The sequence below is a fragment of the Lactuca serriola genome, chromosome 1 (genome assembly GCF_051521515.1).
Source record: "Lactuca serriola cultivar US96UC23 chromosome 1, Lser_US96UC23_V15, whole genome shotgun sequence".
Taxonomy (NCBI): Eukaryota; Viridiplantae; Streptophyta; class Magnoliopsida; order Asterales; family Asteraceae; genus Lactuca; species Lactuca serriola.
The window spans coordinates 1468190-1481564 of record NC_136408.1 but is presented as its reverse complement, the minus strand read 5'-3'; the positions used below and the strand labels follow the sequence as shown (position 1 = coordinate 1481564).

Below are 13375 nucleotides of genomic sequence, written 5' to 3'. Positions count from 1 at the left end.
TCGACTTTTGTCACATTTAGTCACTAAACTTTTTTTCGTTATTTATTTCGTTATCAATGGCAAATAGATAACGAAAAATAGTTTAGTGACTAAATGTGACAAAAGTCGAAAGTTCGTTACCCTTTCAAGTCATTATCCCTACTAAAAAAGAAAAAATAGAAAGTCTTGGATTATGATGAAGTAAAAGAGAAAAAGAGTACAAGTTTTGAGGAACCGAAGAATAGGGCAACGAAGTTCGAAATCTCCGAGTCCGATATCCTCTTTTAAAATGTGGGAGCGAGCGACGACACAAACACGACTCTGTGTTTTCACCGTTTCCGTTTCTGCTTTAAAACCCTAGAAAACCAGAGACAAGAACTTCCCAATTTTATCCTTAGGTTACAATTTACACACACGAGGGCTAGACATGGCTGCTTCACAGCGAGAGCAAGCGCTCTCTCTCCTGGCCGCTGCAAATAACCACGGAGATTTGGCGGTGAAACTTTCGTCTTTGAAGCAAGCCAAAGATATTTTATTATCCGCGGATCTTTCGTTGCTTTCCGACGAACTATTTCCGTATTTGGTTGAGCTCCAGTCTTGTCATGAAGCCCTTGTCCGAAAAACCCTTGTCGAGTGAGTTTTCCATATGTTCAAATATCTTATAAGTTTCCTGTGAAATTCGTGATGTAGTTGTAATTTCTTGACAATGCGTTGCCCTACAGAGGCTATATCTTCGTGGTAATGGATTATTGCAAGTGAAACGTCTTTTGTTTGTTGGGGATTCATGTGAAGATAACAAAATTTGGGATGGGTCGCAAGTTTATGCTTTAATTGGAACATCTGATAGCCTATGATTTTAACAATATAAGTGATTATTGAAATTCGTATTGGAACCGTTTACATTGACTGTCTTAATTTAGAACAAGGCATCAGAGTTTATAGGAAAATATTTATATAGCTCCCTCCGCCCCCAAAATAGTTACTTTCAAATCTTTATCATCTAGGTTGATATGGTGACTGATGCACTTCATATAAAATTTATAGAAGCACTCAACTTTTTAGCAAGTACAACACTTGTGGGAAAGTTTGATGTTTAATTTGTAACAAGAGCCATAAAAGTTTTCAAATATAGTGGTACTAGCCTCGACATAAATATCAGTGTTACTAATACTGTTCTTTAGAGTTGATGGGGTGATACTTCTGTTTTACTTTTTGTAAAGATTGTATTTATGAAGTGATACTTTTGATTCACATAAGTTTATTGGAGATAAAATTGGTCATTTTTATGTAGTTTTATCATTGTAGATTCAAGGCTTTAATTATTGTAAGAAGAGTTCTCACATGACAAATAGTTCTAATCTTTGTAGTTACTTTATATATATATATATATATATATATATATATATATGTGTGTGTGTGTGTGTGTGTGTGTGTGTAAGTATATATATGATAAGATTCCAGTGATTCTTTTGAAATAAATTTCATACGAATGGAAGATTGAAGTTCAAAACACACATCACTGAAATTATGTCTCTGGTTTTATAGCTTTACAATATGTTTTTTTTCATGCTAATATGATCTTATGCTGTAATAGGGTGGTTGAGGAGATCAGTTTAAAAGCAATGGAGTATTCACAGCTACTGATGCAAGTCTTGTTGACACTACTAACTGATCCTGATTCTGTTGTTGCTAGACAAGCCATTGTTGCTGGCACACATATCTTCTGTGAAGTGTTGGATGCGTTAGCTTTTCAGGTTTCTTTTGTCTATTTTCTTTTATCCCTATCTGTAGATACACATGATTCTAGAGGCTTGAGCTTAATCTGAAATGTTTCCTGTACTGCTTTAATTGTACTCTTTTTTATTTTATTTTATTGCAATTCTTGTACATGGAAGTTTTCTTGTGAATCTTATTTTATCTAGTTAGTCAAGTACTTGTGTAAACTAAAATGTGCCTCTCAAACTTCCACCTTGCAAATATTTCTTGAAATAATTGTTGATGAAATTTAAGAGATTTAGTATTGATTTTAAGAGAAGTTTAGCATAAGAACATTACTTCCCTGTTTTTCTGTTTTTTAAGTTCCTTGCAATTGTCAATTCCACTTAGTTTTAAAGATTTGGTTACTGATCATAGTGGTAGAGACAATGATTTTTCAGGTGCACCCATAATTATGAAAACTTATAATATGCGAATGCCATATTTCTTGTGGCACTTACTACTCTACTAGTTGATATATGAAGAAATCTGTTGTGTCTGTGTCAGCTTTCTGTTGTATTTTCTTCTAGCTTTTGTTTGTGAGAATATGTGCATTCATTCTTGCTTTACCTTGAAATCGTGAAACTTTATTTTGAAAAATTTATAGTTTCACCGGCATGGTATAGTGGAAAGATGGCTTGAAGAGATCTGGTCATGGATGATCAGGTTTAAGGATTCTGTCTTCCAAGTTGCATTGGAGGTATTATGAATTTAGCTTTCAGTAATTGAATTTTGGAAAGTGTGATTGATTGATACAATACAAACTTGCATTGATTTTGTAGGCTAGGTCTGTTGGTCCAAGGCTGCTTGCTATAAAGTTTTTGGAAACTTGTGTATTGCTGTTCATGCCTGACAATGATTCTAGAGGGCATGCTACAGAAGGTATTGGCTATTTTTTTACATCAATGTCGAGGGGTTTGGTCTCTTTTTGTTGGTTGATAATGATATAACTGAGTCTCCTTTGGACATGTAGCAGTTGCTAGAAGTGCACAGATGTTCAATATTTCATGGTTGTCTGGTGGTCACCCTGTTCTGGATTCAATTGCACTCCAGTCAGAAGCAAATAGATCCTTGTTCATTTTATTTGATTTGTTGAGGTCGCCTAGTCTTCTCCCCGGTTCCATTACAATTTCTATTATTAATAGGTGAGATATCATCCCCATTTGTCATTTGTCTGCTGCATGCATTCAATAAACATTGTCACTGCCATTTTCTTAAAATTTGCATACCATGCAGTCGCTTTGTCTGGAAACTTGATGGAAACAAATACATGCTTTTTTTTTTGTTTGTTTGTTATAAACTTACAGTGTTTAATTCTTGTTTGTTATTTGTTGAAGGAGAATGTCTCCTTTATTTATGCTTGGCATTCATCTTTGTTTGTTCCCATGCTTAAGCAGACTACCATTATGTGCTCCTTAGTTAAGTAATGAGAATATCAGTACTTCTGAGATAGCCTTTAATAGTTAGAGTTGTATTTATGTAGAAAAGGTGTTTGTATCGGTTGATATTAGGATGTTGCAACTTGATTCTTTACCAAGGTTTTCCAGTGACAAACAGTCCATTTTTAGTGCTCATATTTTTTCGTCAGTGAGATAAATTTCAATATTTTTTGGGATTTATGGAAAAACAATTTGGCTTGGCATAAGTATCTCTGTTTCTAAAGTTAGAAGTGTTGTTGGAGGTGGAATCAGGTTGTAGTACAACTTGAAGTGCTCTTTTTGTAATATTGTTGGTTGCAGCAACGTGCAAGGTCAATCAGATGGGCATGGAATGGAACTGCTGATGTCAGCACCGGCTTCTAGCAGGCAATTTTTGATAGCTTATTTGCTGAGGGGCTTTGGTAGCATAGCAATGCAGTTTATATCTTTTAAACTGTTCTCTCATTCATTTGCTGTGTATACATACATACATACATACATACAGCCCTTGTATTGTGACAAGACTTCCTGTAAATTTAACTTAATCAACCTTTGACATACATTGAATAACCATAATCAATTAAATATCTTTTTTTTTTCAATACTGTTGATGGCTGCTTCAGTAAAATGTCCAATTTATGTTGGTTGTGGTGTTTTGTTCTTTCATTTCGTTTGTCAGATCTTTGTTATTCAGGGATGTGGTCTTTCTTGTATCCTGTTTTTAAAATGCACTCAACAGGTCCTCACCTGCTATCAACCAAATAATTATTTATTTATTTATTTATTTTTTTTTAACTCAGATCTCAAATTCTCACTTCTACTGATGTTAATCAAAGGTTTTTCTCTTGCACAAAAGGTTTTTTGTTTTTTTGCTGTGCCCAGAGAAGGCATGAATAAATATGTTGATGCAGTATGTTTTCATCCAGATTTTCTGAAATAATGTTAGGATGCTGCTGCTTTTGAAGCTGCACTTCATCTGCATTAATGAAGTCATCATTTTTATAATTAAAAAACTAATATATAATGTATTTGAATCTGAGGAAATTCTGGAAGGGTAGTGAGTTGTTGAGTACAAACGGTGCAGGCACTGGCTGGGGCTATCAAAGTAAATGAAGATTTTTCACGATTGTTGTATTGTGTTTTTTTCATCATTTCATTTTTTGAGAAACTGCACATCCATACAACAATGTGGTTCATTTTTCCAGTGGTAACATTGTTGACAAAAGGAGTTATATCATTCAGGTCCAAGAATATTAATCGACAAAAATCTATTACATTTTCCACGGAAGCTCGGTGTTTATGATCTTTGGGGACTGTCAATGCAGCTGTTCCATAATTTTTGATGCATACAAAAATGATTCAGTTTATGAACACCTTTTATGCACAATATACCATATAGTTGTCCTTGAGCTGTGTTTATTTGTGTCTGAATCCTGTAATAATGAAAGTTAGTGTCCTAAAAATGAAGGTTGAACAGAAGTTTCTGCAATATAAACTAAAACTACTATCTGTTTTCTGGTTGTTGTATGGTGCAAGTATTTTGTAGGGCTTGGCAATGTGCTATTATTATACATCCTGAAAACTTGTACAAGTGGAACTAGATATGTTGGGTGAACATTTTTGTGTTTGTTGAATTTATGGCACTCCATAAGTAATTGGATTTTATTTAATACAGTTTTGACCAATATTTGGCTTGATGTATCCTTGCCATCTAATTTTATGTTGAACCTCAAAATCTTTTTTGTTTTTCAGTCTTGCTATCATAGCTCGGAGGAGGCCGGTTCACTATAGCTCTGTTGTTTCTGCACTCGTTGATTTTGATGGTAATTTCATAGCAAAAGGAGCCCATAATGCCAGCATACAGTATTCTTTACGAACTGCTTACTTGGGATTCTTGAGGTGCACACACCCTGTTATCATGGAGGTAATTATAAATATTTCTTTTTCTTATACTATAATACTTGTATTGGGTAGTGCTGACGACTCATTGGTTTAAATCTGAAATCAGTCGAGAGACAAGTTGCTCAAGATTTTGCGGGCAATGAATGCTGGTGATGCGGCTGACCAGGTGATGCGTCAGGTTGATAAAATGCTCAGAAATAGCGCCCGTGATGCTCGGGCAAACAAGGTACATCTGTCTCTTTGACTCATTGGTTTAAATTTTGTTTTGTGCTTATTTATTTATTCTATCTTCTTCAGGATGAGCAACAACCATCAAGCCATATGCTTATGTCAGGTGGTGACATGGCAAGGAAACGGTCAACTCCTATGGATCAAGAACATAGTGATTCATCTTCAAAAAGGAGTCGTTATGCTTGTTCTAATGGTAGTGATGACCACTCAGTAAATGGTGTATCAGCCAAGATGCCACCATTAGATAACGGTCTCAGCCCTGTTGAACAAATGATTGCCATGATTGGTGCTTTACTAGCTGAAGGAGAAAGAGGTGCTGAATCTCTTGAAATCCTTATATCCCAGATACATCCTGATCTTCTAGCAGACATTGTTGTTACAAACATGAAACATTTACCAAAAAGCCCTCCCCCATTAACCAGACTTAGCAGCCAGCCAGTACCCCGCCCTAGTGCCGCCCCGTTGTCTCCTACACCCACTTCCAATACTCTTCTGCAAGCAGATCCTAAACGTGATTCACGAAGGGTGAGTTTAAGTTTTGTCATATCATATCATTATTTTTATTGAGTTAAAAGTTGAACATGCATGCTGTTTACAGGATCCTCGTCGCCATGACCCAAGGCGTGTTGTTGGAACCCCATCAGATCATATTGTGGAAGATGCTGCACAATCTGGTCTACCAGAGTCTGATTTTGATGCCTCTCTTCTGTTTAGACAACCACAACCTACTCCACCTGTTGAAGATAAATCAGAAATTCTTATACCCAAAATAGAAACCAAGTTTCATACCCCAGAAAATCAATCATCTTTTAAGGAACAGGTTCCCAATGAACAAGTTGGTCCTGATGAGAAATTGAATATTGTTTCAGATGTAGCAATTTCTTCTGTTGACTCACATGAACAAAAGTCAACGGATATTATTACAATGACAGATGAAGGCCACCTGCCATCATCTTCATTCATGGATGATGATCAGCTCTCACCACCAGGCAGAGTGGAGACACCTGTCATGGAGGAAACATCTGTTGATTTACCTGCGGTTCCATCTTATGTGGAATTGACTGAAGAACAGCAAAGAGATGCAAGGAAAATGGCAATCAAAAGGATTATAGACTCTTATAAGCAGTTAAGAGGAGCAGAGTTTATGCAGACACGCATGGCATTGCTTTCTCGACTGGTTGCTCAGGTGGGGGTAGACTCCTCTTTTGATTGGTTAACATTTCTCCAGTTTAACTGCTTTTCTTTTTTCTCCTTTGGGGAGATATTCTTATTGTTTCTAACTTTCTTTTACTTATTATTACATATGAGTACCGGATCTTTATTTATAATGTATGATAATGATAATTTTGTAAAAGAATCCATGACACGTTTTATATGTGAGGTAATATAATAATATAATTGATTTTTTCGTGTGTAATGCGGTTCATGTTATGGTGTGTCATGCTCAAATCATTCTTATCTGATATATTCTTATCATGGGAGCTTATATAAACAACATCCATTACTTTAACTTACAAGTAATAAGGTCAAACATCAAAAACATTTCTAAAAAACTGAATGTATTAGCTAAATAACTTGGCCTTACACATTACGTTATTCAAATATTTTTCCCAAGTAGTTTGTAAACTGGAAATAGCAAGTTATCAGGTTGGTTGTGAACAGGGGCTTATAGTTGACAGAGAAATATTGTACTTGATGCTTCTGCTGCTTATTTTTTAGGAAAAGATGAGAAGAACATGTATAAGGTCATAGTTAGCCGAACAAAGAATTTTGTGGGACACTTGCAGATTTGTGTTCATTTGCCAACTGAACAGAAAGAGATAACAAGTATTATAATGATAGGGGCGTGGGGGTCATTTTTCTTTTTAATATATATATATATATATATATATATATATATATATATATATATATATATATATATATATATATATATATATATATAACCTGTAAATAAAAATGCTTAAATGACTGGTACTGTGCATTACTGATTTAAGTGGAAACCTGACAGTTCTGGGGGAACACAGATTGTAAGTGAAGGATGTACAAGAACCATCTATTATATTTTATAATGTGAAACTTGTTAAATTCTCAATCTGCTGATAGAGAAAACATATTATAATGTGAAACTGCATTTGTGACATGTTAGGAACATCAAAGGCAGAATGCATATCTTTCTTGTTATCTAAATCAGTATCTTTGACCAAATTTCTTTCAATACAAAGAGTGAATATGGAAAGATGGCAATACTAAAAGCCTTGTACCAATCTTTGAAATTTGCATCAAAATAAGCAATGTTTTCTTGAGGCAGCAGTAGATAATTTCTGCATTTGTTGTTGTGCTGTCTGCAGGTTGATGCTGATGATGATGTAATTTTAATGATGCAAAAGCATATTGTCTCAGACTACCAGCATCAGAAGGTATATATATATATATATATATATATATATATATATATATATATATATATATATATATATATATATTCTTTTCAAAATATCATATTATATAATTAATGTCAAACCTTTTTTGTGTTTTAATACACATTTTCATGATTGCACACCTTAACCAGGGGCATGAGCTTGTAATGCATGTGCTATACCACCTCCATGCTGTCAGGGTGTCAGATTCAGCCCAAGACTCTTCAGGGGCCGTTGTATATGACAAGTTCCTTCTGGGAGTGGTAAGAAGTTGCTATTTAATTGATCCACATAAAACTTTTTTTCAAAAAAAAAAAAAAAAAATAATGTATTGAGATCGACTTATCGAGCACTATATTTTTGTAGGCTAAATGTCTGCTGGATGCCTTACCAGCAAGTGATAAGTCGTTGAGCAGACTTTTTAGTGAAGCTCCTTTTTTGCCTGAGTCTGCATTTGAGCTTCTTGATGAGATATGCTGCTCAGATAATAACTGTGGAAAAGATATTCGTGATGGTGATCGTGTCACTCAAGGTCTTGGTTCTTTATGGAGCTTGATTTTAGGGCGTCCTCACGAGCGTCAGGCCTTTTTGGATATTGCCTTGAAGGTTAATTTTTTTTTCTATAAGTTTTTTAATTTTTGAAATAAATGCATTTCTCCTCACTTTGATGCATCTTGAAATGCAGTGTGCTGTTCATCCTAAAGATGACATCCGTGCAAAAGCTATACGACTGGTAAAACTTGGTACTTTTTTTTTTTTTGATGCACAAAGTCACAACTACTTGATGATTGAGTTTTTTGTTTGTTGTATCTGTTGTCAGGTGGCAAACAAACTTTATGTAATTAGTTTCATCTCGGAGAAAATTGAGGATTTTGCCACAAACAAATTGCTCTCGGCTGTTAACAGACCAGTATCAGGTGCTGGTGCTGAGCTGTCAGTTTGTGGGGCCAATGAACAAAGACCTGAAGGGCAGGTGTGCTACTGCTATGTTTAATCATCAACTCTTGTAATGTAATGGTGTATATGTATTGATTTGAAATGAAAAACTTGATCCAGTTTCAGATGGGAAATCAAGAAACATCAGTTAGTGGGTCTCAAATTTCAGAGCCAGGAACTTCTGAAAGCGAGTCAATGTCGCCTGCACAAGCTCAACAACACCTTTCTCTGTTTTTTGCTTTATGCACCAAGGTTTGCTTTCTTTGCTTGTGTTTTGTTGTATTGTTTCTGTTTGTTACATACTAATTAATACTAATGCTGATTTTTGCAGAAACCTAGTCTTCTTCAACTTGTATTTGACAAATATGATCATGCTCCTAAGGCAGTTAAGCAGGTGGGATTTTTTTTTTCTTGTTGAAATTTTGTGATAAACAGATGTTTTGATTCATTGTGTTTCACTTTCTTTCTGATATAATGCACAGGCTGTTCATCGTCATGTTCCTATACTTATCCGGGCTTTAGGCCCATCATATTCTGATTTACTCTCAATAATATCTGATCCACCTCAAGGAAGTGAAAACCTCCTGACACAGGTGTGTTTAATTAATCTTTAAAGCTTTTGTTTTGTACTTTTGTTGTGTTGATATAATTTTATGGTGTGTGTTGTACAAGGTGCTTCATGTTCTATGTGAAGGGACGACTCCTTCGGCCGATTTAATTGAAACTGTCAAGCGTTTATACAAAACTAAACTTAAGGTGACACTGCTTTTTTTAAAAAAAAAAAAAATATATAAATGTGATGATGTTTTTTGGAATATTGTGTTTACATGGAGTGGATGGTATTTCTGTCTTGCAGGATGCTGCAATACTTATTCCAATATTGTCTTCATTTACCAAAAATGAGGTTTTGCCTGTTTTCCCACGACTCGTTCAGCTTCCATTGGACAAGTTTCAGACAGCACTGGCCCACATACTGCAGGTTTCAATTTTATTGTGGTTCCACATTAATTATAACTGAAGATAATAATAATAATAGAATAGAAAGTAGTTTTACCTAAAAATTTTGTTGGTGGTGTGAGCAGGGTTCAGCTCATATGGGGCCCGCACTGACACCAGCAGAAGTATTGGTGGCAATCCATGACATTAGCCCTGAGAAGGATGGTGTTCCACTAAAAAAGGCATGCTCATCATATCTCATATTCATTCATTATATATATATATATATATATATATATATATATATATATATATATATATATCAGTTGTCAAAATCCATGAGCCAATTTTCAAACTTTTTGCAGATAATGGATGCTTGTTCAGCTTGTTTTGAGCAGCGTACTGTTTTCACACAGCAAGTCCTAGCAAAAGCATTGAACCAAATGGTGTTATTTCTGTTTTCAACTTACAAGAAACTTAATTTTTAATTATTTCATGTCATGTCATGTGTTGAGAATACTTACTAAAGTTGATCTTTAGGTTGATCAAACACCTTTACCTCTTCTGTTCATGAGGACAGTAATCCAGGCCATGGATGCTTTTCCCAAATTGGTATCCCATCCCATCATCTTAATCTTAATTTTAATCTTAATCTTAACTTGGTTGACTTTGTTTATCGGTTTGTAACTTGTGGTTTGGTTTGGTTTCATAATATTCATGGTCCAGGTTGACTTTGTTATGGAGCTACTTTCCAAACTCGTAAGTAAACAGGTGAGCTACTTGTGTTTGTAATTGTATCATCATAAAATATATATATATATATATATATATATATATATATATATATATATATATATATATATATATATAGAGAGAGAGAGAGAGAGAGAGAGAGAGAGAGAGGAAATAAGATGGAATAAATGGTTGTGGTTGTGTACAGGTATGGAGGATGCCGAAATTGTGGGTCGGATTTCTGAAATGCATTTCACAAACACAGCCACATTCTTTTCGTGTATTATTACAAGTATGTATCTATTCCCCCCCTTGTTCGCTTTCACTTTCACATTTTGTTTTTGGTTTATATTAAGTTAAATATGATTGTTGACTTGTTGATTATTATTGCAGTTGCCTTCACCACAGCTTGAGGGTGCTCTGAACAAGTATGGTAGCCTACGAGGTCCCCTTGCTGCATATGCCAGTCAACCTAATATCAAATCCTCCTTGCCTAGGTACCTACACCTACCTTCCTACCTACCTTTTTTAAATCAAAATTCCAATTAGTAAATATACAAATAATTTAGTTTAATAGTTAGTGGATTTGTCCTTTTGTGATGTTTGTTCTATTAGGTCAACTCTACAAGCTCTTGGTCTTGGTCTTGAAACTGAAAGTCTTGCTTCTTCTTTCAACAACCCAGCAGACAAAAGTGCAAAAGGGCCCAACGTCACAATCATACATACTTGAAGGACTTGGATTGCTGCTCTACAATTTTCTCTTTGTTTTTCATAACCAATTACCAGTCGGTGTACAAAGAAAGAGGCATGCATGACCCCACCCTTGCTACTTTCACTTTCTTTCTCAGAGTAAATATAGTTCAAGATAGCAATCGCATCCTCTCTCTCTCTCTCTCTCTCACACATGTTATGTTGCTCTTATCATCTCTCTCTCTCTCTCTCTCTCTCTCTGGAAGTGTATCATCCCTTAATTCCTTTTATGTTTTGTAGTATTTCATTCAGAGCTTTCTTTTTCTCTTAACGACCTTTTTGTCTTCTCAAACTACTACATTATCTATCTGTAAAATGCTTGCAATTTAATTAGGGCCATCTTCGACACATTTTGCCAACTTTTCAAAAATTTCATTCTTTTATTTATCAGATGCTTCAATTCGTATTCAACAACGCTTTCACTTTCAGGAAAATGTTATCAAATCAACTTTCACATCGATCATAAAAAAATCAACATTCTCTAGTGTGTAGTTAGTGTGCAGTGTGCTTCACACTTGCAACTACTAACCATCGATCATGAAATAACCTGTCTGTCTTATACACGCATATATACATATTAATTTATTACAGGTATTTGAAAACACAACACATACATCCAAACTTGCTCATATTTTGTCAACTCTCCATGGAAAATCACCTATGCCCGCCCCTAATTATAACACTTGCTCCATTTCACACCACTACTTTACTACAGTTTAATATTCTCATAACTCCTCATTTAATACATCTGTGGTTGTAGGCTTGTACTCTAAACAACCGTCACATGTGCATCATGTGCAGGATTAATATAACGTGCAGGATTAATATAACATGATAAAATAAACAATTTATATTCAAAAGAGACTTACAAGGAAAATATCACATATCTATGACTTTGAATCAATTATTCTTTAGAGTAATACAAACCAAACAATCATATATAACATAATTAAATAATATACATCCACATAATATGTATTTGATTTATTTACAATGATATTTCAACCACAATATATATCGACTGTATTAACAGTATAATAAAACCAAGAGAAATATATAAAAAAAAAATCAGTTTATAACAAACTTTCAAATTAAAAGTTCTAACATTATAGCCTTTAAAAATGGTTAAAGACCTTAAATCAACACAAAAACCTTTACATTTGTTTTCTTTGAGTATGTGTGTCTACTTAAAAATTAGTCTTTTTATAGTAAAATATCCATTAAGTGCTTATATATATATATATATATATATATATATATATATATATATATATATATATATATATATATATATATATATATATATATATATATATATATATATATAAGGAAAAGTGAATATAAGGCTGTCATGTATATAACATATATAGAACTTTTAATACTACGTCGTTTCGGCTCTAAACTACGCAGTTTTAATACAAATCGTAAACTTAACCAAAAAAAATTGTTTCCTAGTTTCGTTATAGAGTCTTCAATTGATGTTGGGTTATGGTCGCACATACGAAAATACATTATATTCTTAAAAGTGATAAAGATCAGATTAATTGTGATAAGAATTTGAGTTTTGAATGTGTGTATTGTATTTTATCGGATTAATTGTAGTTTTGAATATGTGTATTTTATATTATTTTTAACATTTGTTGTTTGTTTTACATCACTGAAACATAAGAAAACACAAGATGGAAATGTAATTTAATTTATTTGATTTAAAACTTTACAATTTTGGTAGTTTAGATTTATTTTTGATGGTTCTATACCTAATATTGGGTACGTAACAGCCACATATTTCCTATGCCCATATATATATATATATATATATATATATATATATATATATATATATATATATATATAGTTAGGATCATATATAATCATCAAATATTGTATGAATGTGTGACCAATTCTAGACCAATCATTATATAAGGAAATAATAATAACTTTAACAATAAATAATTATGGTGAATAAATGAATCAATTAATAAGCCATTAAAATGAAACGTTACAAAAAAATAGATAATAAACAAATATATAGTGCATAAGGGAAATAGTCAAAGATATACAAATTCTAATGAAAATATATAATCATTTTGAACCGGCCACCCAGGACAAACTTACAAATTTTAACAAAGCAATAATATATATTTAAAATCATATATATATATATATATATATATATATATATATATATATATATATTTGTTTTTACTGAGTAAAAAACAAAGCAATAATATGTAGCTTTCAACTTACCAAATTAACTTTATGTCCTTATTTATACTAATTTTTTAGAATGTTCAATCCCAAATATTTTCATACCTA

The 13375-nt window shown here is 33.4% G+C and overlaps 1 protein-coding gene across 5 annotated transcripts; it reads left to right on the top strand.

Annotated features, from left to right (window-relative positions):
* Positions 1 to 208: 208 nt before the first annotated feature.
* On the top strand, positions 209 to 11409 carry LOC145101505 (symplekin). Of its 5 annotated transcripts, none has more exons than XM_079040420.1 (26): positions 219 to 612; positions 1574 to 1733; positions 2342 to 2434; positions 2517 to 2616; positions 2708 to 2879; positions 4905 to 5076; positions 5161 to 5280; positions 5352 to 5810; positions 5884 to 6471; positions 7637 to 7705; positions 7858 to 7968; positions 8072 to 8311; positions 8391 to 8438; positions 8526 to 8678; positions 8768 to 8893; positions 8973 to 9035; positions 9124 to 9234; positions 9314 to 9397; positions 9498 to 9620; positions 9724 to 9819; positions 9943 to 10023; positions 10118 to 10189; positions 10304 to 10348; positions 10518 to 10601; positions 10703 to 10806; positions 10925 to 11409. In XM_079040420.1, the coding sequence occupies exons 1-26, from the start codon at positions 407 to 409 to the stop codon at positions 11037 to 11039; spliced, it is 3795 nt and encodes a 1264-aa protein (XP_078896546.1). In that variant the 5' UTR covers positions 219 to 406; the 3' UTR covers positions 11040 to 11409. The 5 variants fall into 5 exon arrangements, with proteins under 5 accessions (XP_078853819.1, XP_078854121.1, XP_078896546.1 ...); XM_079039712.1 differs by having other exon boundaries at positions 220 to 612; positions 2711 to 2879; positions 8762 to 8893; XM_079039056.1 differs by having other exon boundaries at positions 220 to 612; positions 8762 to 8893.
* Positions 11410 to 13375: the final 1966 nt, after the last annotated feature.